Source organism: Acinonyx jubatus, chromosome B4, assembly GCF_027475565.1.
Source record: "Acinonyx jubatus isolate Ajub_Pintada_27869175 chromosome B4, VMU_Ajub_asm_v1.0, whole genome shotgun sequence".
Taxonomy (NCBI): domain Eukaryota; kingdom Metazoa; phylum Chordata; class Mammalia; order Carnivora; family Felidae; genus Acinonyx; species Acinonyx jubatus.
The window spans coordinates 72,977,640-73,002,854 of record NC_069387.1 but is presented as its reverse complement, the minus strand read 5'-3'; the positions used below and the strand labels follow the sequence as shown (position 1 = coordinate 73,002,854).

The window sequence follows — 25,215 nt, the reverse complement described above, 5'->3', positions numbered from 1 at the left end:
AGACCATGACCTGAGCCAAAGTCGGATGCTAAACCGACTGAGCCACCCAGGCGCCCCTATTTTCCCACTTTTAATAGTTTGCCATTACACAATTTAACATTAATTGTTTCATGCATATTATTCTGAATTAATGATTTAAAAATTATTAAAAAAAATCTTTTTAATGCTTATTGAGAGAGAGACAGCTTGAGTGGGGAGGGGCAGGGAGAGAGGGAGACACAGGCTTCAGGTTCTGAGCTGTCAGTAACAGAGCCCGATGTAGGGCTCAAACTCATAAGCTGTGAGATCGTGACCTGAGCCGAAGTCGGACGCTTAACTGACTTGAGCCACCCAGGTGTCCCTAAAAATTATTTTAACCTCAGAACCTTTTGGGCACATTTTTATCTGGAAGTGTTTTATATATGCATATCCATACATCACAAAAGAGAATTGTTGCCATTGAGATAAGCTGATTGATTATATATATACAGCTAAAACTTGGTCCTATGGTACTAAACAACTGTTCGGGATGTACTCAGGGGTTCCAAGTTGGACAATCAGGATAATAGCTGATGGCAGAAACTGTGTCTCATGGTTCTTTATATCTGTTGTAATAATATTTTATACACTAGTGACAGAATTTAAGAAAAAAACATGTAAATACTTAAAATAGGGATTCGTAATTACCTTGGTGCCATGGACCCCTTTGGCTGCACGGGGAACCTTCTTCAGAACAGTATTTTTCCATGTATAATTATACATCTGAGAGTACAAAGGAAATCAATTTTATTGAAACGGTTTTTAAAAATTTGTGATACAGTGATATACATACCACAACAAAATGAGAAACTACATTTAAAACATAGGCGAATTCAGGGTGCTGGGGTGGCTCAGTTGGTGAAGCGTCTGACTTCTTGATCTCAGCTCAGGTCTTGATCTCAGGTCTGAGTTCAGGTTCTCTGCTGGGCATGGAGCCTGCTTTAAAAAAAATACAGGTAAATTTAAAGCTAAAAATTTTTTTTAAAGACATAATGTGAAACTTTAGGTTTGGGGTGATCTGTCATATCTTCTTCCACATACTGATGAACTGATAAGTGTGGATAGGAAATACCCAAAAAGGTGCACAGATGATTGTGTTCCCAGTGTGATAACACATGACCTTGCTCTTTGGCATCTGAATGACTGCTAGGGACAGAGTTGCCCGATAGTTGGCCAGTTAGGTCATAGGAGCATTTATAAACAGGGATTCTGTGATCACATAGAAACAAACAGCAGGTTAAATTACTACTGTAATTCTGAAATAGTGGTGAGCATAAATAGTATTTTGAGATGTTTGTAACAGTTGTAATGTGATATGAAAATATCAATGATATTTTTTTTGCTACCGTGGTTTATTGTCTGCAGTTATAATGGAAAGAGAAGCTAAATCCCATTTAAAGTAAGTAACTGAAAATAAGCATGTAATATTTTATCCATTCAGCTTTTCACATCTCTCAAAGGACCTCAGGTTAGGAACTCCTGTCATATAAGTAAATTTTGTTTATATATATCCTCATTTAAACTAACAGACAAACATGGGGTGCCTAGGTGGCTCAGTCGATTAAGCATCTGACTTTGGTTCAGGTCATGATCTCGTGGTTTGTGGGTTCGAGTCCTGTGTTGGGCTCTGTGCTGACAGCTCGGAGCCTGGAGCCTGCTTCGGATTCTGTGTCTCCCTCTCTCTCTGCCCCTTGCCTGCTCGCTCTCTCTCTCTCTCTCTCTCTCTCTCTCAAGAATGAATAGATATTAAAAATTAAAAAAATAGACACAATTAGAGATATATTATTTTTGATCAGTGAGAGTGAATAATAGATTGAGAGGTGAAAAATAGGTTGAGTGTCCCAGTTCAGGTATAAAGGCACAAGAGTGGAAAAGTTCATGTAACTTCTGAAAGGGCAGGTGGTTCATATTATGACTGTTATGCAAGGTCCAGTGATAGAGATAAGGCTGGAGAGCCAGACAAGCCCTTGGCTTTGTGCTCTTTAAAGTACTGTACCCTGAAAAGTGAGGGGGCCATGCTCATGTCTTGAATGGGAGAATGACCTAATCAGCAAAGTAGAAAATATATTGGTAGAGGCATAGGGCACACACATTTGCACATATACAGACATACTCTTTCTTTCATTGAAAAGTGAATTAAAGGATTAAGGGATGTTTAAGTTCATTAGAAATTTTGTTTTGTTCTTAGGAGGTCTTGTTTCAAGGGTAGGATAGCAGTCATGTAGGCCTTGGGGAGAATGTAATCACAGGAGATTCTCCTGTTTTAGAATATTTTTATTATGAAATTTTTGCAGCTTTCATGAAAGTAATATAATAAACTTCATGTACCAAATCATCTAGTTTTAACAAGCCGTACTTTTTTTCGTTACATTTAGCTTTTTTCCCTCTGAATTATTGTAAAGCAAATCATAGGTATTATGACATCTAATCCCTAAAGGATTTTTTGCACATAACCACAATACCATTATCATGCCAAATAAATTTACAGTAATTCATTAATGTCATTTTGAAATATAGGAGGGTCTCAAGTTTTTGGTTTTTTTTTAAGGTCTCCTTAGCTTTTTGTTTTTATAGAGCACTACCCAGTCTGACTGAATTGATGGCTGGTTGCATGGTTGAGTAGAATTTATGAAAAGCGTTAGATGATATAAGGAGTCCTAAGTCCCATGGTCTTGTTTTCCTTAGGTGGTGTCTATTGTGGGCAAATATTCATGAAGTTGTATTTGAAAATTAGTGCCAGTTCTGATTGTTAGTGTAGTACTTATGTGTACTGCACGTAAAGTTAGAGGGGGGGTAGGCTGCCAGCAGTGGGATTCTTTCGTCTGCTCTGCTTGTGCTTTACCATCATTCTATTGCATCCTTCCAGCACACTTTTTTCTGGCTTTCTTTTAATCCGGTACCTTTTCCCTCCTTACCAGATGATCCCAAGTTTTGGTGAGAATGAAGAATAAAAAAGAAATGGTCTTCCTTCAAAGACAGATTTGGGAGTTTTTAGTTGAAATAATATGCCTGCTTTTTACATTAGAAACTCAAGTTTATGTGAAGTTTTTCTATAAGCTGCATTTTCCAGTTGGTAATTTTGTCGTGTTTAATAGATATGAAGAAGCTGAAAAAGACTGCACACAAGCTATTTTATTAGATGGCTCATACTCTAAAGCTTTTGCCAGGAGAGGAACGGCAAGAACATTTTTGGGAAAGTTAAATGATGCCAAACAAGGTACGACTGTTTTATGACAACTGTCACTCACTTGTCCTGATGAGACTGCCAAGTTACAGAAGCAGAGATTCATGTAGCTTTTCCAGGGTTCAAGAATACAGAACTTAGAGAAGTAAATTTTCTTTCACAGTTTAGATCATTCATAGTTTGCATATTTGGAGGAATATGGCTTCCGTAGTGGACCTGATTATCTTTTACTTTAATAGCATATAGTCTAATCTGGCTAACTGCCAGTGGAAATTAATGAATAATTTGAATTATCAGTGAAAAGGAAAAGGCAGAAAGAAAAGGGAAGGGGATCAGCTGTTCAGGGTTAGAGGATAATGTGGAATCTGGAGTGATTTTAGCTTTTTTCCCTAAAATTTATTCTTGGTACTAATTATTTTTTATTAGTAATTGGTACTTTTTTATTCTTGGTACTAATTATTTTATTTTTCCAGGATCTGTCAGATTTTAAGTATTCATTCTGTTAGTTTCTTTAAAGAACCAACTTGGTTTTATTGTGTGTGTTTTCTGTTTCATTTTATTTCTGCTCTTTCTTCAGCTTTGTTTAGGTTTAATTTGCGTGTTTTCTAATATTTTGACATCAGTACTTAGATTTTCAGCCACCTTTTCTCATATGTGCATTTAAATATGACAGTTTCTCTCTAAGCCTGGCTTTAGCTGTAGCTCATGCATTTAAAAAATGGTAGTAAAATATATATAACGTGAACAAAATTTACCATCTTAACCCTTTTTAAGTGTACAGTTCAGTAGCATTGAGTACGTTCACACTGTTGTGCAAAGCATCACTACCAGACATCTTGAGAACTTTTGTATCATCTAATCCTGAAAATCTCCCCATTAAATAAGAACTTCTTGCCCCCCCCCCCTTCCAGCCCTTGGTAACCACCATTCTACTTTCTATCTATGAATTTGACCATTCTACATACGTTATATAAGTAGAATCATGCAATATTTGTCATTTTGTGTCTGGCTTATTTCTTTTATTTTTTTAACGTTTGTTTTTTTTTTCAACGTTTATTTATTTTTGGGACAGAGAGAGAGCATGAACGGGGGAGGGGCAGAGAGAGAGGGAGACACAGAATCGGAAACAGGCTCCAGGCTCTGAGCCATCAGCCCAGAGCCTGACGCGGGGCTCGAACTCACGGACCGCGAGATCGTGACCTGGCTGAAGTCGGACGCTTAACCGACTGCGCCACCCAGGCGCCCCAACGTTTATTTATTTTTGAGACAGAGAGAGACAGAGCATGAACGGGGGAGGGTCAGAGAGAGAGGGAGTGTGTCTGGCTTATTTCACTTAGCATAATGTCTTCAAGGTTTAAGGCTGAACAATATTCCATTATATGGTCTCTTAGATTCTGTCTTACATTTGCTGAGTGACCCTGTCATTCTTTAATAGTGTGTGTGAGCTTTGGTGAGTTAGATGACCTCTAGGTCTTATTTGTATCATCTGTAAAGTGGCGTTGTGATGAGGGTTACATGAGAATTCACATAAAGTAACTAGAATAGCACTTAGTAAATGCTTAGCTCTTACTGTTGCTTCCCTGTTTCTAGCATCCTGAGTAAAACTTCTTGAGATAAACATGGGTTATTAACTAAATGTATCATGTCTTGAACTCCATAAAGTATTTTCACTAATTTATTGTAGTTCTTAAAAATTCACTTTAGATTTTGAAACTGTTTTACTTCTGGAACCTGGGAATAAGCAAGCAGTAACTGAACTTTCCAAAATTAAAAAGGTAATGTGTTCTTTTCACCAAAATACGGTCTTATTTTCTGAAACAGAAACACATTATCTGTTAACATAAATAACTTGAGGATATTTTGATAGTCATGCTTATAAATTTATTTTCAAGGACTTAATTGAGAAAGGACACTGGGATGATGTTTTTCTCGATTCTGCACAAAGACAAAATGTGATAAAACCTGTTGATAATCCATCTCATCTTGGGTCAACTGTAAGTGAAAAGCACTTTTCTTTCGGTTTTTTCCATTTTAAGTATCAGTGTTGTATTAATAAGAGTTGGAAACAAACTGTTGAATTAATAAACTCTGAAAAGAAATGTTGAAAGTTCTTAGGACCATTTTTAGAATCTTTAAAAAACACTTCTTAGGATTATTGACATAATAAAACTGGAGAAAATTCAGCTATTTAGAATTCTGGTATAACTTTTTCAGTGACTTAATTTAGCAGTATATATTTAAATATTTCCATATGTTTTCTGATATTAAAGATATTTGAAGTCGTTTTACATTTTATAATAATTAAATATTTTTAATTGCTAGTACCATTCTTGTTCGAGATTATGATTTTATTGTAAGAGCTTTGCATCTTGTGTGGGGTTTGATCTAAAATCAGCACCTGAGTTCAACCACAACAGAAATAAGGTGAATGTGCTTTGCATGTCAACTCCTGTTCACATCCTCTGCAGGTGGAGGTGGTAGGTGCACTCCCCGGGGCCACCAAGATGTGGGAGGTAGAGGTGGCTTGTAGCGCATGAATGGTGATGGGGGGGCGGGGCATGGAGTAGGACGTGCAGGATGGTCCTGGTAAGGGAGGAAGTTCTGTTGCATCCATATTGACCTGCAGAACAGAAGTGAAAGCTATGTTGATGTGACAGAAGAACCAATACCAACAGCAGCTGAAACCCAAAAAAGCAGGTGTCAGCACCTGCCACCTTTCCAACCACCAGGTTGCAAGAGAGCAGCATCAGTGCCAGAAAACGCTACCCTTCCCACTGGGTGTCACCTACAGCTTGGGGGAATAGATGCCAGGAGGTTAAACGACTGTCACCACCCGTCACTGCCCATGTTTGCGAATGTAGAACAGCAAGGGGTCGCATCCTAGAGGATGAACACAAGTAATTACAGACTAATAAAGTAGCATTTCAGACAGGCATTTGCATCCCTCCCTCTCCGTGGCCACAGAAGGTTGTTATTTGTATATTGAGAAGAGAACGAATGGGAATAAAAAGCCCATACTCTGCACGTGGAATCATAGCCACTCCCATGGAAAAGTTCTGCCTGTCAGCCCTGACCTCCCTCTGTGTCCCTCCCAGACAAAGAAGTCTTCTCTGGAAGTTCTGTCAGTGGCCTCAGACCTCTGTTTGGATAGGGATGTCTGGAGTCTTGCAGGGAAACTGAGAACGTGTTTTCTGAGAGGAGCGTGTTACTTATAAATGTCAACTAAGCTCAGCTATGTTTATGTTAATTTGTTAATTCTGATTTTTAAGTACACTGTGAGACACAATGATTATACTCTATGGAAAAGGACAAAAATTCTAAATGATAGGATCAACACAGATGTGTTTCAGCTTCTAGTATAAAACTCCCATGATGTATCACGAGGGGTGGTATCCATTCTAACAGTGACTCAGGACACAACAGAACGTGGTCATGTGAACGCAACTGAAGGACTTTGTGGGGAACTGGCCCTGGCAGTTTTAACTGATTTTCTTTCTTCATAACTTCCATTTCCAGTGGACATTTTCTAGCACAAATACGTGACTTCTGATAATTAAGCATATTTTTACCCAGGGTACAACTGGAGGGATTCCGTGTAGCGCATCTGCCACCAGAGAAGGAGCAGTGATGAGTTAGTGATGATTTACCTAAGTCCATTCAAAATGGCACAAAGCACACAATGTAAAGTTGGAGGGATGAGGTTTCACATTTTCCAGTTGTGAGGATTACCACAGACATTCTGAACAGGTTAATTGTCTCACTGGAGACAGGAAAGGAGGAAACAACAACGATCCCACATAGAGGAGTTCTTGGGAGTCAGCCAGGCCGTGAGACTTCAGTATGGAGTGTGGTGCCATCCTCGTTGTTATTCCCAGAAATGCGCGGTAAAAGCCCTGAAGTCCTCAGCCTTTAAGTGCTTTTGGCTTCTGGAGGCACAACCAAGACAACAAGCTGAAAACAGAGAAGCCTGGAGGCTCCTGAGCTAAGAGTTTGGACTTTGAAAATAAGTAACGCAGCAGACACGCCACACAACACACAAAACAGAGGTAAGGCCAGGAGAGGGTGCTGTCCAAAAAGATGAAGGTTTCCCGGAAGAGTCATAACTGAAAATGACCGCAGCGTTTCCCTTGTCCTCTGTACCCTTGGTAGAGACAGAGCTGCTGTTCCTCACGGGAGCAGCACCAGCTTCTGGATCTGATAAAGGCCCTAGGGGGACTGGAGGCCTATTGTGATTTGCATAGATTGTGCAGAATTAAAACAACCCCCCATTTATTCCTTCACCATCTTAAACTCTCTACTCTTAGGTCCCTGATCAAAAGCAGAGAGTTTTTCACATGTTCAGGTGACCCCCAAGGATAAGGGGGAGACCTGTCCCTTTTACTTAGTGAAGACACCACAGGGCCCTGGTTCGGGTGTTTTCATAACTCATCAAACAACTGTGGACAGCCTGGGGCTCAGTCAGCTGGAAATAAAGTTAGAGGTGTGCCTCGTGGCTCGAAGAATCCAGCACATGGTCTTTGTACAATGCACATTTGCACAAGTGGTGTGTCCACCTTGCTGTAAACAGCCTCATTCTCTCTGAGAGACACCTGCTCCCAGCTCTGTGTGGGGAAATGACACAGCCCATCGCATGTATGTCCTGAGAAACCTGAGGATCGTTAAAATGTCCTCAGTCAGGTTTATTACCCTAACATTGCAAAGCCCTCAGTACTATATCTACACCTTAAAAAAAAAAAAAAAATCAGCACCTACAGCAAAACTGTAGTATATGCAAATCGTCCTTAAAAATATACCATTGCACATTGTTTTTGGTATACTGTAGTATTTTTCATTAAGTCCAACAAAGCCAGTTTTTCCCCCTGCAATATTAGAAGGAATAGCTGGTGTGAATTTAGCAATTTGTTCTGTGCTTGATCTTTAAAGTTATTCATTTAGGGCATATATGTGTGTGTGTGTGTGTGTGTATATATATATATATATATATATATATATATGATATGACTCTATGGTAATTTCTAACATTCACATATACAGAAGAGTACACAAGACAAATTAAGATTTAAAAAATAATTATAAAGTGAACACCCATGAAATCAGCTAGGTCAAAACTTGAAAGGTGTCAGCCCCCAAAATCTCCCCGTGTGCCCCTCACTGCTCGTGATTCTCTCCCTGCCTCCTGGAAGTAACTGTTACGCACGGCAGATACTTTGAGAGAAATAATTTTGTAAGGAAGTCAAAACAGATACTTTGTCTTCCTTTTACAAAGGAATAAAGGCAAAGAAAGTTTGTCAAGTTCATATTTCAGGTTAGTAACAGAATTTCTTAGTTTAATGCTTTTCCAGTGTTGTTTTTAATTCCACACCCAATATGGGACTTGAACTCAGAACCCTGAGATCAAGAGTTGCATGCTGTACTGACTGAGACAGCCAGGCGCCCCCTAGTGTTCTTACTGTGACTTTATTCTGAGACTGTACTTGTTCATATGCCAGGCATAAACCTAGTAGCTTTTATACATTGTATTCATTTTCATACATTATGTTAATGTGCTGCTATTCTGTTCTTTTCAGTAAAGGTGATCAGATGTTCAATTAAAAGTGGTTTAAACTTTTGCATCTTTGTAAGATGTTTTCACAAAAATTAATTCACAAGGTTTAAAAACTTTTGTCAGACTTCGTTGTCCATAATTATAAAAACATTGACATGTAGTAAACCAAATATCTGTGTATGTGATGTACCATGGCCAGTGTGCCCTGAGGAGCTTTTATATATTTGTTAGGTTCTCTTCTCCCTCACTTTAAAAATCAGTTTATGTTAATAGTTTGAAAACGCAACATGTATTTAAATCTTTTGTGGGAAGACCTCAAAACAAAACAAAACACCTCTATGAAATGAGACATCTGAGGTGAACCATTCTGTAAATGATCCCAAACAAAATCAGTATCCTAGCGGGGAAGGGAAAATTGCTCTTTATTTTTATAATAGGTCTCTATAGTAAAAAAGTGGGTGTTACTTAAAAAATCAAAGATGCAGTTTGATGTAATGTTTTTAAGAGTTGATTTTAGTCCCCCTTCATAAACTTTGAAGTCTTGGGCCAGTTACCAAATCCCTGTGTGATCCTTACTTTTTCTCCTTGAGAATAACTCCCAGGTTAGTTTAGATCAAAGGAAATAATACCGATTAACGCTAAGGCAGTTTTAGGTGAGATGAATATTAATTTCCTTTTCAGGAACCCGATCACGGGAAAAGTGGTCAGGAAAGAGAGGAAAGCCCAGGACGTGGAGAGAGTCCTAGGATGATTTTAGTCAAGTGAGAGCCTAGGCCAGGGAAGTCTCTGTTTCAAGGGCTGACAGCCTGAGAGCACTTCTGGCAAATCTCCAGAGAGAATGTAGAAGAGCAGTGATGTAGATTATCTGGGACCTGGGGCTCCCTAATGGGTGGTAGTAAATGAAGCGTTTCCTGATCTCATAGCCTCTGCTGAAATACTTATTTTCATTTCTCTGTTTTCCTGTAGCAAAACTTCACCTTTCTACCTGGTACTTCCCATCTCTTTCTCCCTTTCTGTTTATTATTTTTCTCTTCCTTTTCTTGAAATGGCCATATTCACATAGAGCTAAGTAAAATGTCATGCATCTAAATTTAATTTAAAAAAAATGGTTAATTGAAGCTTTCATATATTCTTACATCTTTCTGTAGTGATATCTTTTGTGTTTGACTCCTATTAACCAGCATACTGTCATTCCCCCTGCCCCCCTAACCATCAGTAGCCCTCAGCAGCTCCCAGTGGGAGCTGCCTACACTTAATAGAGACCACCGATTAGGAAATTTTAAAATTGGGATCATGTTGACACATCTGTTGTCCGTGAAAGGATTTGGCTTTAAATGGGACTATATTGATTTAGTTCAATGATTATTGCCTGTCAGAAATGACAGTTTATTTTGCAGCACTAACACATGCCCATTCTTGGTTAATATCTTCATAGAAAACTGTTGCTGTTGATTTTTCTCAGCAAAGCGAAGGCCTTAGCTTAACGTAATTGCACTTTAAATAGAACTGCTACTGTGATTCTGTTAACAAATTTGCTAATGGCTTTTAAAAGTTATATTCATCCAGTAACATTTGGTTGTTAACTGTTAGTCTTAGCTGTGTTAATAGAATGTCTGCATTTAACATTGAGTTTGTATGTCATTGAATTCAGTACATGTGTCAAAAAAGTTTTTTTTTTTTTAATCTTTGTTTATTTTTGACAGAGAGACAGAACATGAGCAGGGGAGGGGCAGAGAGAGAGGGAGACACCGAATCCAAAGCAGGCTCCAGGCTCTGAGCTGTCAGCCCAGAGCCTGACACAGGGCTTGAACTCACAAACCATGAGATCATGACCTGAGCTGAAGTTGGATGCTCAACCAACCGACTGAGCCACGCAGGCGCCCCCCAAAAGTTTTTATATCTACAACATTTTGATTTAAAGTTCAACCACACAGTTGGAATGAACACTTAGATTATATTGAAGAAAAATTTTTTATTACTAACAGAGTATTATATGTAAACTTAAGAAGAAATTGAACGTGTTTGACACAGTGACTGAAAGAGTGAACCCTATTTATTTTATTAAATTAAAAACTATATGGTCAAGTCTGACCAACTTCGTGAATATATTTGGCAGATCTTTAATCCTTCGCTGGTTTTATCCAGCTGCTACATATTAGAAAATTGACTTCGATTTTAATGTTAGTCTGTTTCATACAGAATACTAATTAACTGCCTGACCTTTTTCTGCGTGTCTTCAGTTAGCCCACTGTAGGTTTGGCTATCATTTTTCTTGGCTTTGTTGCCTATAGGATGAAGTCCAAACTCCTTGACATGACGCATAATTCCTTTATAAACTGCCTTTAAGGAGCCTTTCAGGCTTTGTCCATACCACCACTCCTCCCCTTGCACCAGCCCCATTGGACTTCTCATATTTCCACTGACCATGCAGTGCCCTTCCACATTGCCGTTCATGTGTCCTTTTTCTGTGAAGCCTCCCTTGTTCTCTTAGCATTTTGTACTTCACCTTTTATAGCATGCATCCCATTGTCTTGTAATTATGTATAGGAGCATCTCTTCTTTCTCCCATTTAGACTTCCATATGGTAGGGACTGTGTATCTTTTTAGTCTTTATATTCTCAGAGTATGACTCCTGTTGTGTGTCTAACCATCAAATTGAATTTACTTACAACTGTTAGTCTGGGAAACTAAAATCCAAGTACATTCTCAAAATACGTAGCTGGTATCAGCTGTAAGAACACTGCAACCTTTTAATTTGTGATCCTAAAATAGAAAACCCTAATACGTTGATTTAAAGAATTGATTTTAATTGTTTTAGAAACCACTCAAGAAGGTTATTATTGAAGAAACTGGTAATTTGATACAGACTATTGATGTGCCAGATACTGCTGCTAATAACACTACTCTGGCAAATGGGATAGCAAGTGCAGGCGCCACAAGTAAGAAAAATTCAAGCCAAGATGACCTTTTGCCCACAAGTGATATTCCAAAAGCAAAAGTACTGAAAATAGAAGAAATCAGTGATACTTCAGCCCGGCCGTGAGTAGAAGAAATACTCTTATTTTATACTCATCTGGAATGGTTATAATTCACTAGAAAGTTGATATTACTGATGAGACTTCTGGTTTGTGCTCATCACCAAAATTCTTTGAACTGCCCAACTTCACATTCTAGTTTTTCTTTTTCATTTGTACTTAACTGTAAGAGAGGTTTCGTTTAAGGTGTGATCACTATTCCTATACCATAGTGGGAGAGTTAGAAATAAAGTATCTTGAGCAAATTGATTCTGTGCATTTTTGTTCTAGAACTTCAGTGTATGTATTTCACTTTTTAATTTAGAAAAATCTTTAGTTTCTTTTTTTAAATTTTTTTTTCAACGTTTTTATTTATTTTTGGGACAGAGAGAGACAGAGCATGAATGGGGGAGGGGCAGAGAGAGAGGGAGACACAGAATCGGAAACAGGCTCCAGGCTCCGAGCCATCAGCCCAGAGCCTGACGTGGGGCTCGAACTCACGGACCGCGAGATCGTGACCTGGCTGAAGTCGGACGCTTAACCGACTGCGCCACCCAGGCGCCCCTAGTTTCTTTTTTATGAAAATTTTTAGTGTTTATTTTTGAGAGAGAGAGAGAGAGTGAGAGTGCGCACAAGTGGGGGAGGGGCAGAGAGAGGGAGACACAGAGTATGAAGCAGGTTCCAGGCTCTGAGCTGTCAGCACAGAGCCCGATATGAGGCTCGAATTCACGAACTGTGAGATCATGACCTGAGCCGAAGTTGGACACTTAACTGACTGAGCCACCTGGGCACTCCTAAAAATCTTTAATTTTTTAAAAGGAAGCTTCATAAAAAGTGTAGAATTTAGTCATCGTTATTCTAGTCATTAATGCATAAGATTATTTGTGGGCTCCTTAAATTATGCTTGGAATTTTAAAATAGTCTTATGTATGCTTAATGGTAAGAACATAAAAGATATAGATTAATTAGGTTTATTTTGGGATGTTGAAGCTTTATTCATCCATTTTTGTATTGCCACTCAGCAATCCTATTAAAAGTTTTTTTTTAATGTTGAATTTCAGTGGTTTTATTTAAAGTAATAGTGATAAGTGATTTGAGGAAAACACTAAGTAGGCAGATATTTTTTTTAAAGGAGGAAGCACTTAGTGTCTTGGAGTATCTTTCTTGACATGTGCTAATTCAGATTTCGGAAAGGCTGAGTTGTGAGTGTATGTGATGTAATGTATATAGAAATGGTGTGCTTTAAAAGGTGACCAGGTTATATTAGCCCTATAGGTGAGAATAGTTGTTATATAGCCAGTATGTGAAAATTTGCAAAAGTATAATCTGTCTTACCAAAAATACAGATATGGACAGCTAAAAGAATTTGCTATGTGCAGAATATAAATAGTTACAATAATACATTAGTAAAGTCAGAAATTAAAAAATCTCTGTTGATGTCTCCTTATATAAGCTTTGACGATTTGTGGTTCTTTTCTAATTGTTTGATGCCTCTGAAATATTTCAGACCCCAAGTCAACCTGAAACAGGATGTATGTCAGTCTTTGAGTGAGAAGACTTCTATACAGATAGACAGAGCACCTGCTCAGTTTATCACTACTGTTCTTCCTCCTGTTCCTGCAAACTCGTTTCAGCTTGAATCTGATTTCAGACAACTTAAAAATTCCCCAGATCTGTTGTATCGGTATGTGAAGGTAAGAAAGAGGAAGCTAGCAGTTCTAGTTAAGTGAAAGGTCAGAGCTGCTTTTGTCACTATATAATAAGAGTACTGTATTTGCTCTTGTATAAGAGGGTTGTAGAGCACTTGCTGAATGCATATATTACCCTGGCCAGACTATTTTAAATATTTGCAACCAGGAAGCCTTTGGAAATAGGTTCTGTGTTAAATTCTGTGGTCTAAAATAACTTAATCTAATTTGAAAAACCATAACCTAAACTTAATTCTTCATTCTTCTTTAACTTCTTTAAGAAGTTAAAATACATTGAGTGCCTTCCATGTGCCCCAAGCAACTGCTTGCAATATTTAGGCAGTCATTCTCCTGAAAATGAGCTCTTATTTGCTCCCAGAAAAAGAACAAATCTTATGAAATTGACCAAACAATGGATTTTAGCATTGTCTTTCTCAAGTGTGATTACAGTAATAATCCCTTGCAATTTTCCAGAACGCAATTACTTCTAAATACATTGTCTCATGTAATTCTATTTTTTAAACTGTCTGGTTATTTTTATTGCTCCTTGAGAGCACTCTCAAGTTTCCTGTCTCTCCTAAGGGGGTGTACATCTCCATCTCTCTGTTCATGAGATTTTTCTCTGCCTTGAGCAGAGTGATTATCTTACAGTTCCTCTAACTTTTGTTCTATCACAGTTACATTTCACTGTGACCTCATTATTACTCAGTAAGGACTAATGCATAATAGTTATTCTTTACCATATTCACCTAAGCAATTGTTATATACATAATTTGTGATATGTGAATGTTGCCATAATGTAGTTTTCTAACTCTTTATATCTCTTCCAAGAAAATTGAACCATCCATGTATCCTAAGTTGTTTCAGAAGAATCTAGATCCAGATGTATTCAACCAAATCATTAAAATTCTGCATGACTTTTACATTGAGTAAGTTGAATTTTTTTCCCTTATACCTGTGTATTGTAATGTTACGCTGTTTCTAGTGATTTGGGAAAGTCATTCTCTTGGATTTCATTATTACTACCTTCTGTATAACTAAATCAGCTCTCTAGTAAATTTCAGCATTACAGAAGTTGTAAAAAGGTGACAAATGCAAGCAATAAAAAGAGAAATGACTAGGTAGGAGGAAAAAGGACTTAAAATTTTTTTTTTAATTTTTTTTTAGCGTTTATTTGTTTTTGAGAGACAGAGAGAGACAGAGCATGAGCACGGGAGGGGCAGAGAGAGGAGGAGACAGAATCTGAAGCATGAAGCATGCTCCAGGCTCTGAGCTGTCAGCACAGAGCCTGATGTGGGGCTCGAACTCACAAACCGTGAGATCATGACCTGAGTCGAAGTCGGACGCTTAACTGCCTGAGCCACCCAGGCGCCCCTTAAAAAAACTTTTTTTAAAGAAAGGAAGGTGTAGAAGTGACAGATGTGATAGCAAGTTAATAAAGTCTGTGCTAAGCTTCACATTTAGGAATATTGTAATTTCTTCAGTTGACGATAAATCTCTTCCTTTGGGCACTTAAAATATAGACTGTATCCAGGGAGAAAGATAAATGGAGGTCTTATTTCTATATAATTAGAAATACTGTGTTAGAAAAAAACAGAATTAAATGAGCTACTTTTAATCATTTGTTTTATATTTGGATTATTTCAGGAAAGAAGAGCCATCACTCATCTTTGAAATCTTACAGAGACTTTCTGAACTAAAAAGGTTTGATATGGCAGTGATGTTTATGTCAGAACCTGAGAAAAAAAGTAAGTTCTGTGAAGAAAGCTTTTCCAGATCTCTTTATTCTGACATGTTCCTTTATGTTTTCAACAAACAATAGGGAACATGTATTGAATATTTACTATGTATAAGGCACATACATTTAAATTTAATGACAATTAAGTTAAATTGAATTAAGTGAAATAAAATCTTTTAATCCTGACAACAGCATTATGAGTTGTAGGTGTGATTATCAGTTCCCTTTTACAAAGGTGGAAACTGAGGCATAGAGAGGTAAGGAACTTGACCAAAGTCACCTAGGTAGGAAGTCAGACCCAGGATTCAACGTTAGGCAGTCTGGCTTTATAGTCTGGACTCTTCTTGAAAATGCATCAGAGCATAACGGTGGAGAGCCTGCTGTCGTGGACCACGTAAAGGGTACCTACCACAGGAGCAAGTAACTGGGCATGAGTGCAAGGAGGTGGGACTCATACAATGAGAGTAATTTTCTTGTGTTTGATTTCAGCTGAATCCTCAAAGAAGCACAGGAGTTGATTAATGAAGAGGGTGGGGAAGAGTTTTGACCCAGGGAGTGACGTATGCAGAAGTTCTGAGGCAGGAGAGAGCAGACTGAATTCAGAAACTAAAACAGTACAGTGCAGCTGGATTATGGGGGGGAAATTGGCAGGTGATGAGCCTGCAGAATTGTATTCCTTATTTATTTCTACATCTTGGTCTTTACCATGAGGTGTCAGCTTAGGGAAACCTGACTAAATTCGAACTGTGCGGGAACTTCAATTACTTAGAGTTTGGGACTTTACTTAAGTTTTAGGAAAAAGAGAAAGGTATTAGAATACAAGAGTACCGGTTGTTTAGTTTTAAAAATAGCAAAAACTGTGTACCATTTTCATATACCTCCTGGACTAAACGTACTTTGAGCTCCTTTTCTTGTTTATGTTTCTCGCAGCAACATTGAGTCTGAATCACTAAGAAAAATACATTTTACATTGTACTTAGAGAAGTGGACATGTAATTTTACATGAACTTTTTGGGTAGAGTTTAAAAAGTAAAAGACGTTTCTGTTTTAAGTCAAAAATAGCCCCTGAAATTCCCTAAAAAATATTGGCTTCTCTTAATTACTGTTCTAATCTTTTGTACTACTTTTTTTCCTGCTCCACTATACTGACTTTATATCTTTAGATATATCAAGCTAGTAAACTTATTTTGGCCTTCGGCGCTCTGCATTTGGCCGTTGCCTCAGCCTAGAATGTCTTCCCCTTGCCTACTTCTTCACTTCATTCAGTTTTCACCTGAGAGTTGCCACCTCAGAAGCACCTTTCCTCAATAGACCTACTCAGAATAACTGCTCCCCTGCCCTCCCTCATCACCTCTGGCTTCTTAACCCTGCTTCACTTTTCTTCATAGTATGTAACTAGCTGAAAATATTTCCTGTATTTGTTTATTATTTTTCTCTCCCTGTTAGAATGAAAGCTCCCTGAGAACAGGATCTTTGTGTACCTTGTTCTCTAGGCCTCAGGGCTTAGAACTGTGCTTAGTGCATAACAGCCTGTCAGTATAGATGCATTGAATAAAGGAGCTTCTTGCTACTGTCATGTGGGAAGTTCAAGTGTATTCAAAGAATGGGAGTTGGGGGCGCCTGGGTGGCTCAGTCGGTTAAGCGTCCGACTTCGGCTCAGGTCATGATCTCGCGGTCCGTGAGTTCAAGCCCCGCGTCGGGCTCTGTGCTGACAGCTCAGAGCCTGGAGCCCGTTTCAGATTCTGTGTCTCCCTCTCTCTCTGCCCCTCCCCTGTTCATGCTCTGTGTCTCTCTGTCTCAAAAATAAATAAACGTTAAAAAAAAAATTAAAAAAAAAAAAAAAAAAGAATGGGAGTTGGTTCCTTAGACTGGCCTACCAACAGTACTGTCTTGGTTGGGTCACCATTGCCAGCCAAGTTAAACAGGGGAGCACCTGGAAGGGCTCTTGGCATGTAACTAAGCATTTAATTAATATTTAGCTGTTGTTATCTGTTGTATCATTAACAACCAGTAGCTGGTTTTAATGTTGAGAAATATATGAACTATAACGGAGTTTTCCAGTGTTGAATGTGGGCCATTCAGTGGTATGAAAGGTGATTTTATATGATTTATAGGCAAATTCTGTTTTATTTTTTTAAGTTTATTTTTTTTATTTTGAGAGCGAGAGAGCACACAAGCAGGGGAGGGGCAGAGAGAGAGAGAGAGGGAAAGAGAATCCCAAGCAGTCTCCATAGTGTCAGCACAGAGCCTGACTTGGGGCTAGAACCCACAAACCATGAGATCATGGCCTGAGCTGAGATCAAGAGTTAGACGCTTAATAGACTGAGCCACCCAATCGCCCTGTTTTAACTTTTAAGGGTTACATATTTTATTAGATATTATAAAAATGTATCACTAACATGATTTTGTGATGTTATTAGGAAGTTTTAATTTACAGTAGTGATACAGAATTTTCTTCTAAAATAAAATGGTTTCAGTTTGAAAAAGTTAATTGAAATATTAAGAAACTAAAAGTATACTTGTTACACAGGCAAAAGTGTTTAAGGTAGTACAGAATCAGTTAAGTTTAATCTGCAAGTTTAATGTTATTGAAAAAGTAGGGGAATTTTTTTACAGAATATTCTGGTAAGAAATGTCATTAGTTTCCTGTGTTTTTTTCTCAGATAACCTTTTAAAATATCTGAATTAGAATTTATAAATAATCCTAATGATTATTGCTTTAAAATATGAAGAGTTTTACTTGGCAAATCAGGTTATTGCCTTTAGTTTTTGTTTCACTTAGTTTTTAAAAAATGGAGATTAAAATGATTCTTTTCTCTTTTTTTCAGTTGCACATGTGTTGTTCAATCACATAGACAAATCAGGATTGAAGGATAAGTCTGTTGAAGAACTTAAGAAAAGATATGGTGGCTGATTTCCATTGTTTACTGAAATTATTGTCTTTGACATTCATATGTAATTTTTTTTTTACTGAAAATAAAGTATTTTGCTTTTTAAGAAAATGAAATCATACAGGAAAGGACTATCTGTAGATGTAAGTTAATTATACAGTGAACTGTGACTTAAGTAATTAGAAATGTCCTCAAGTGATCTATTTATAAGTCATTTTCCAGAAATAAAAATATAATGTATACTTATGAAGATCAATATTTTACGTCATTTAAAATTTTAAATCTACATCCTTCAGTACCCCATAATTATAACAGTATTTTTATATTTTCATGTTTTTGTAGCCATGTGACAAGGTTGCTTCGTTAGCATATGAATAAAGTTATATTGGTATAGGGGTTAAGTAGATAAATAGTTTCTATAGTTTTAATATCATTATGCTAGTTAAGTAATATAAAATTATTTAATTGCAGGGTGTATAATTTTAGTATTTATGTTGAAAGGACACTGTTAACTAGACTCTTTGAACAGGTTAATCAGAGAGTCACAGCATCCTTCAGTTTTCATGCTGCAGGTTTTTTTCCTCCTGATATCCACATTTATGTCTTCTAAAGGCAGACAATTATCTAAAGTAAAGTGTAAGAATTTTAAAAACTAAGAATGTTTAAAGTTGTAATTAGCATGTAGCTTGCGTGTGTGTTTGCGTGTAAGTGTGGTGTCTGTAAAGCTTCTGAAAGCAAGGCTGGTATTCTACTCATCCTTGTTTTACATACTACCTGGCACAGTCCTTTGCACATAATAAAGCACTCAATTGGTATTTACACAATTTAATTCAGTTTTACCATAGGAATCAACTTTAGTAAATGTTTAAAACAGCACCCTAGCAAATTTTGGGCATACTGTAAATGTTAAAACTAAGTTAATTTGAGAGGCCATCAGGTTGTTAAAATATTAGGTCACCATTCTGTAGCTGTTATCAGCATCAGTAAGACAAATTTAGGACTTTTATTTTATACTGTTGGTTATTTTGTTACATCGTACATATGCTTAAAATTGCTTGAGTAATAATCGTACTGTGTTTACAAAGATAATTTCCCAGTTCATGGTATGCATTATTAAAATGATCATAATTTGTGTAGTTTCCGTATTTTACAATACACTTAGGATAGAGCTCGTTAGTGTTACACATTGCTAAGTGTATTCTATTTTGGCCTATGGAAAGGCAATGAAATTGAGCCTTTTATGTATAGCTTACACATAAGCTACAAGTATTGAATTTTGAATGACTTTAATGATTTTGATGTACAGAAGTGCATTCCAAAGGCAAAAGTGTTCTTTATTTTCTTGAGTGATCCTTAGAAAAGGCTTACAAACTAGTTAGGGCAGGTAGTGTGATTGCCTTTTTTTTAGGTTTTTAATTTTAATTCCAGTGTAGTTAACATACTGTTTAACATACTGTATAACATAGTATAGTGTTCTATTAGTTTCAGGTATAGAACAGTGATTCAGCACTTCCATACATCACCCTGTGCTTACCACAAGTGTCATCCTTAATCCCCATTCCCTATGTGACCCATCCCTCCATCCACTTTTCCTCTGATAATCATCAATTTGTTCTCTATAGTTAAGAGTCTGTTTCTTGGTTTGTCTCTCTCATTTTCCTTTGCTCATTTAGTTTAAGTTCCACATATGAGTGAGATTATATGGTACTTACCTTTCTCTGACCGACTTCACTTAGCATTATACTCCCTAGCTCCATCCATGTTGTTGCAAATGGCAAGATTTCATTCTTTTTTTATGGCTGAATAATACTCTATTTTATATATACACCACATCTTCTCTATCCATTCATCTATCGATAGGTGATTGCCATTTTTAACACAAGAAAAGGAGATTTACAGGGTAAATGGTTCCATGATTTCAGAGCTAAAAAATAGCAGAACAGGTTCAGAATATAGTGTCTTCTATTTGTAACCTACAGCTATTTGAACTAGTCCAACGTGGAATATTTATTTTGCATTACTTCCGTACAGACTGTGGACTGACTGAAGTATGGATCCCAAAATTTACTTTAGAGTTTGTATTAGTTTTAATGTTAGCCTGTTTTCCCCCAGAGAAGATTTCATGTAGTGGTTAAGACAAAGGTTTGGAATCAGACTTCTCATATTTGTATTCTGGCTTCATTCTTCTGGCTTTAGGGCCTTGGACCAATCACTTTGCTTTGCTTTGGTTTCCTGAGCTGTGGAATGGACATACTAGTAGTTTCTACCTCATTGGGTGACCGTGAGGATTAAAGGAGTGGACACATTTGTGTTTGGAACAGAGTCCAGATATATAGCAAGCACTTTAAGTTACTATTGTTATTATTATTATAGTTACCCTCATTTCCTGAAAGTTGTTGGAATAAAGTATAGTCTTTAGAGAATGTCTTATTGTTGCCTTACTGCAAAATAGCACAGTGGTAAAGAGAGTCATTTTGTATTCCGAGTGTACATCCTATTTGCACTTAAATTGCTTGTGACTTCAGACACATTGCTCAACCTTCCTAAGCCCCAGTTTCTCCTTACGTAAAATTAGAAAAATAGTAAGTGCCTCCTTCAAAGATTCTTGGAAAGATAAATGTGCTGATACATATAAGCATTTAATACAGTGCCTGTCATATGTGCTTAGTTATTTTTGTTAATAATAGTAATATCACTAATTGACATAAAAACACAAAAGCAGAACTTCCCAAGTGATTTCTTTCTAAAAATCTAGTTTTTCACTGTTAATAATATCTCCTTACTTGATAGCAACATTTAAATCATAATCTTGCATTATTGACAGAAATACCATGCCTACCATTTATTGACTTCCTCCCAGTCTTTTTATTTGCATTAATTTCAACAAATGGGTACAGTGTACCCAAGTCCCTACCATTTCAGTAATTTATGTTAATACATTTGAGAAAGATTTTACTCCCAACCTACAAATCTATTATTTGTGTCAAGAGAAAGCATTTCTGAACACAGTACCAAAGCTCAGTTTACCTTTTTATAATTTCTTAATGTTTGATATTTGTCAGAATTCTGTTTAACATTAAAACATTTAATGTTAATTAAACTATTGTTTGACTGATTCATTCATTCATTCATTCAACAAGTATTTATTGAGTACACATCTAATGCCAGGCGCTAGTAGGCACTGGAAATACAAAATGAACAAACTAAAGATGGGTTTTGCCTTCACAAAGCTTAAAAGGGTGTGGGGGATAAAATAAACAGTATGACAGCTGTTATGACAGGTAATACGAGGGGGTCATGGGAAACAGCAGGAACAGATGCAAAATACAAGCCCTGTGTGACAAACTTCAATTTGGAGCATGGAGTGGGAGCTAGACAGCGGTAAGAAATGAAGCGGGAGAAGAAAGCCGGGCCAAGATCGTAAGAGACGTGGACTTTCCCGTGAGCAAACTGGGAAACTAGGGAGGACTCATGTAGAGGAGTGGCCGTCGGGTTTGTATCTTACAAAGTTTCCTTTGGCTGCTGTGGGAAGCACAGTTGCATGGGAACTCTGGAGTCAGGGCAACTTGGCGGACTTTTTGGGTGATTAAGGTAAGAGATTATGGTGAGTACTAGCCATAAGGAGAGAGAGAAGTGGTAAGAATGGAGAAATATTTAGGAAGTAGAAGAGATGAGACCTGGCTCTGGATCCAGGGCCTCCACATTAAGCGCGTCACTCCAGCGAGCGCCCGTTCACACCGACTGCCTAGGGAATGGCACCCCTGGACGTACTGTGAATGCTTCCTATCTGTGCAGCCTTCTGATCCTGTTGTGGAACGAGTATTGGGGTGAGAGGTCGAGAAGCAGAAGGAAGCATTGAAGACCATGCCCAGTTTTCCCCCCCAGAGAGTGGTGGTTTCATTCGCAGAAATAGAGACCACAGAGGGTGACACAGGAATGTAGGGGACTAAGCACTGGGGAAAACCAGACACAGCTTCTACCCTCAGGTGACTCTCAGTGTAGCTAGGGAGTCCAAAAAACTGGCAGTTAACAGTACGGTGCTACGTCTCCTTTCTTCTGGGGCTGTGACTTGATGTGGCGTGGATGGCAGGTATTTTGTGACGGCTCGTTTTTACAGAGGTAGTTAAATCTTGTTTTCGTGCTTTTAAAAATCCGAAATGGTATGGAAAGTAGACTTTCAGGAGCGTCTGCTTTTGAAAAAGGTGTGAGAGATTCAGTTTTTTCTGAAGTGAGTTATGAAGCAGGTCACATTAAAAAGTAAAGCAAAATTTTGGGGCACCCCGGTGGCTGTTGGTTAAGCATCTGACTTCGGCTCAGGTCATGATCTCATGGTTCGTGAGTTAGAGACCCGCATCGGGCTCTGTGCTGACAGCTCAGAGCCTGGAGCCTGCTTTGGATTCCGTATCTCCCTCTCTCTGCCCCTCCCTTGCTCACGCTCTGTCTCTCAAAAATAAATGTTAAAATTAAAAAATAAAGCAAAATTTCTAATTCACTGGAGAATCACACTATTCACAACTTTTTCCAGAATAGTTACTTGAAAGGGAGAAGAGTGAAGCTATACATGGTACAGGTTATTTCAAAATCACTTTGATTATGTTTTGTCAAATAATTTGGGGCAACAATAGGACTTGATTAGCAATTCTTTTTAACATGATTGTTTTGAATTCTATAAAGGTTTGAAAATTCAATTATTTCCCTCTCAAGTGAGGATGGAAAGCCTCCGTCTACATTAGCCCTAAGAGCAGCCTTTCTAACGAGATGGATCATTTGTTTTATATAGCAGGCCATGTGCACTGCTGATTCTAACCTGTTCGTGAGGAGCCGAATTCTACATCTCTCTTCTGAAAACAGCTGCTCCTGAAGTCGGAGCACCTCAAGTATCTGGAAATAATCCTTCATTGGCTGATGCTTACAATGGCATTTGAAATTAAGTAAAAAAGACCTCTGGGTAATTTTATCCAATAAATGTTCATCTATATTTCTCTTAGAATATCCATATCTGATAACAGAAAGACAAGACATACACATACACCCTGCCATCAGCAGAAACACAGCTTGTGTGTGTACACAGCCCTTCCCTGGTGCCACACTGAACTTCCACTCTGGAGGGGACCACGGGTAGCAGTGCGGGGTGGTGGTGGTGTTGGGGGGTGGGGTGGGCTTGGTCTGGGTGCCTCTGGGCCCTCTCTGTCCCGGGACACGGGGCTGTGGGTAGCAGATCTAAGAAGATACTCTTTGAGTTTTTGTTGATCTCTCTGACTGCAACCAGCCAGTCCAACGTGGGAGGTAGGACACTGTCGATTTATGGAATCAGTACTGTGCCTTTACAGCGACTGGTGCTGTGTTGATGGCGGCAAAGCAAGCAGGACTGTGTGTCATGAAAGACCCAGCAGTGGAGGGACTTGACTGGTGACTCTGGAGCTGGAGATAACGGGGATAGGCAGGGAAGGCTGCGTGAGGAGGTCTGAGCGGCCTGGAAGGGCATAGAGGATCTGGTTCGCTAGAAGAGAGGTGACCCTAGCTGCCAGGGGTTACGGATGGACAACAAAGTGGCAGCATGGAAACCGCTGTGACAGTTTCTGAATGGGGCAACAAAGCCCAGTCCTGTTCCCTCAGGAGATCCCTTGGGGGAGAACCGTGAGTAGTAGAGTTGTCCTCTGGTGCGTCTCCTGGAGGCTCTTGTATTTTTACATGATGACATTGTAGCATTTAAGCTTCACACTTTTCAAATACCAGCCGGAGGGGTCAGAGAAAAAAAATCAAAGGAAACAGTCATACAATCCACGTGGATGGAACTACAAATTTAGGCCTCATTAGGATCCTTCTTTTGGTTTATCATCTCTTCAGGGAATAGCATAAATGAGGAAGTCCTGTCTGAGTTCTGTTTCAATCTACTTTACTGCTTGCCTTGCCGACTGACATTTAAAATCACCAAAGCCAATGAACACATTGAAGATGACGCTGAGGCTGAGAGTCGGGAGAACAGTAGTTTCATAAAACTAGGGCATCCTTTGGGAGATGTGGGACCGAAGAACAGGATAAAATGAGATTAATAGAGATTGGTTAGAGACAGGAAGAAATATTGAAAAATATGTAAAGATGTCATCAATAATAGAAGATTCTCAGCTACTAGTAAGTTACTGAAATCTGTCAAATGCTTTTCTGACCTGGTCTGCCTCTCTTTTAGTAATGAGTCTCTGACCACACAAGCTTGCTTCCTCCCTCAGCATGGAGACTGACTTGCATAGAGCAGAGCAGAGTAGGCACTCGAGTAACACTTCACTGATTGAAAGGTGAGTAAAGCTCAAGACAGTTGTTGCTGAGTCCTGTCCACCAACACCAGGCGGAAGCGATTGTAAATTAATTTGATCTTACAAAAGGAGAATTTTAAAAGCAGCCATTCTATAGCCAGAGTAGTGGAAACACACAAGGGTAGATGACTCAGTCATTCTATTGATCAGGTACCAGAATGGAATTTGCAGTACCATTCGGAATACATCTGGAACTCTGTCTCAAAGAATCAGGGCCATAGTAGAAAGTGGGTTATTTATTTATTTTATTTATTTGTTTTTTTAATGTATGTTAGAGTGCGAGCAAGGGAGAGGCAGAGAGAGGGAGACACAGAATCCAAAGCCGGCTCCAGGCTCTGCGCTGTCAACATAGTGGGGCTCGAACTCATGCCCTGTGAGATCATGATGAGCTGAAGTCGGACGCTTAACTGAGCCACCCAGGCGCCCTGAAGGTAGAGTTTGTATCGTAACGTGCTCTGGTGCTGCATGGCATTCAGTTGCTCCTTTGTGACCCTTGAAACTATCCAGTGAGATCTATAGGGCAGCTGTTAGGTTAAATTACTTGCCCAAAGTCGTGTGAATTGAGACATAACTCAAAACTCTGTGGTGGTTCTAGAAACTTCAATCAGGTCCCCACTCACGGAATCCAGTAATGATCTTATGACTCAACTCGTAGCACCACAAACCATTGAGTGGTGGCTCAGTGGGAACTAGAGTTAGTCTGCATATCAGTGGGATTATAGACATGCAATGTGATTTCTTTCAAGGGATGGTTTCCAAAGCACCTTACTTGGCACATAAAATGAAGTTAATATTTGCTGAATAACTGAATGAATGAATGAAGCGC

The 25,215-nt window shown here is 38.5% G+C and overlaps 1 protein-coding gene across 2 annotated transcripts in view; it reads left to right on the top strand.

The window, feature by feature from the left end:
• Positions 1-21,178, top strand: part of RPAP3 (RNA polymerase II associated protein 3) — a 42,829-nt gene extending 21,651 nt beyond the window's left edge. For both annotated transcript variants that reach the window (XM_015065825.3, XM_053226153.1), the window contains 8 exons: positions 3,114-3,235; positions 4,907-4,977; positions 5,095-5,196; positions 11,566-11,786; positions 13,269-13,455; positions 14,281-14,378; positions 15,097-15,197; positions 18,016-21,178. In XM_015065825.3, the coding sequence (XP_014921311.3) occupies positions 3,114-3,235; positions 4,907-4,977; positions 5,095-5,196; positions 11,566-11,786; positions 13,269-13,455; positions 14,281-14,378; positions 15,097-15,197; positions 18,016-18,101 (988 nt within the window). In that variant the 3' untranslated portion in view covers positions 18,102-21,178. The remainder of the gene's footprint in view (positions 1-3,113; positions 3,236-4,906; positions 4,978-5,094; positions 5,197-11,565; positions 11,787-13,268; positions 13,456-14,280; positions 14,379-15,096; positions 15,198-18,015) is intronic.
• The last annotated feature ends 4,037 nt before the right edge of the window (positions 21,179-25,215 follow it).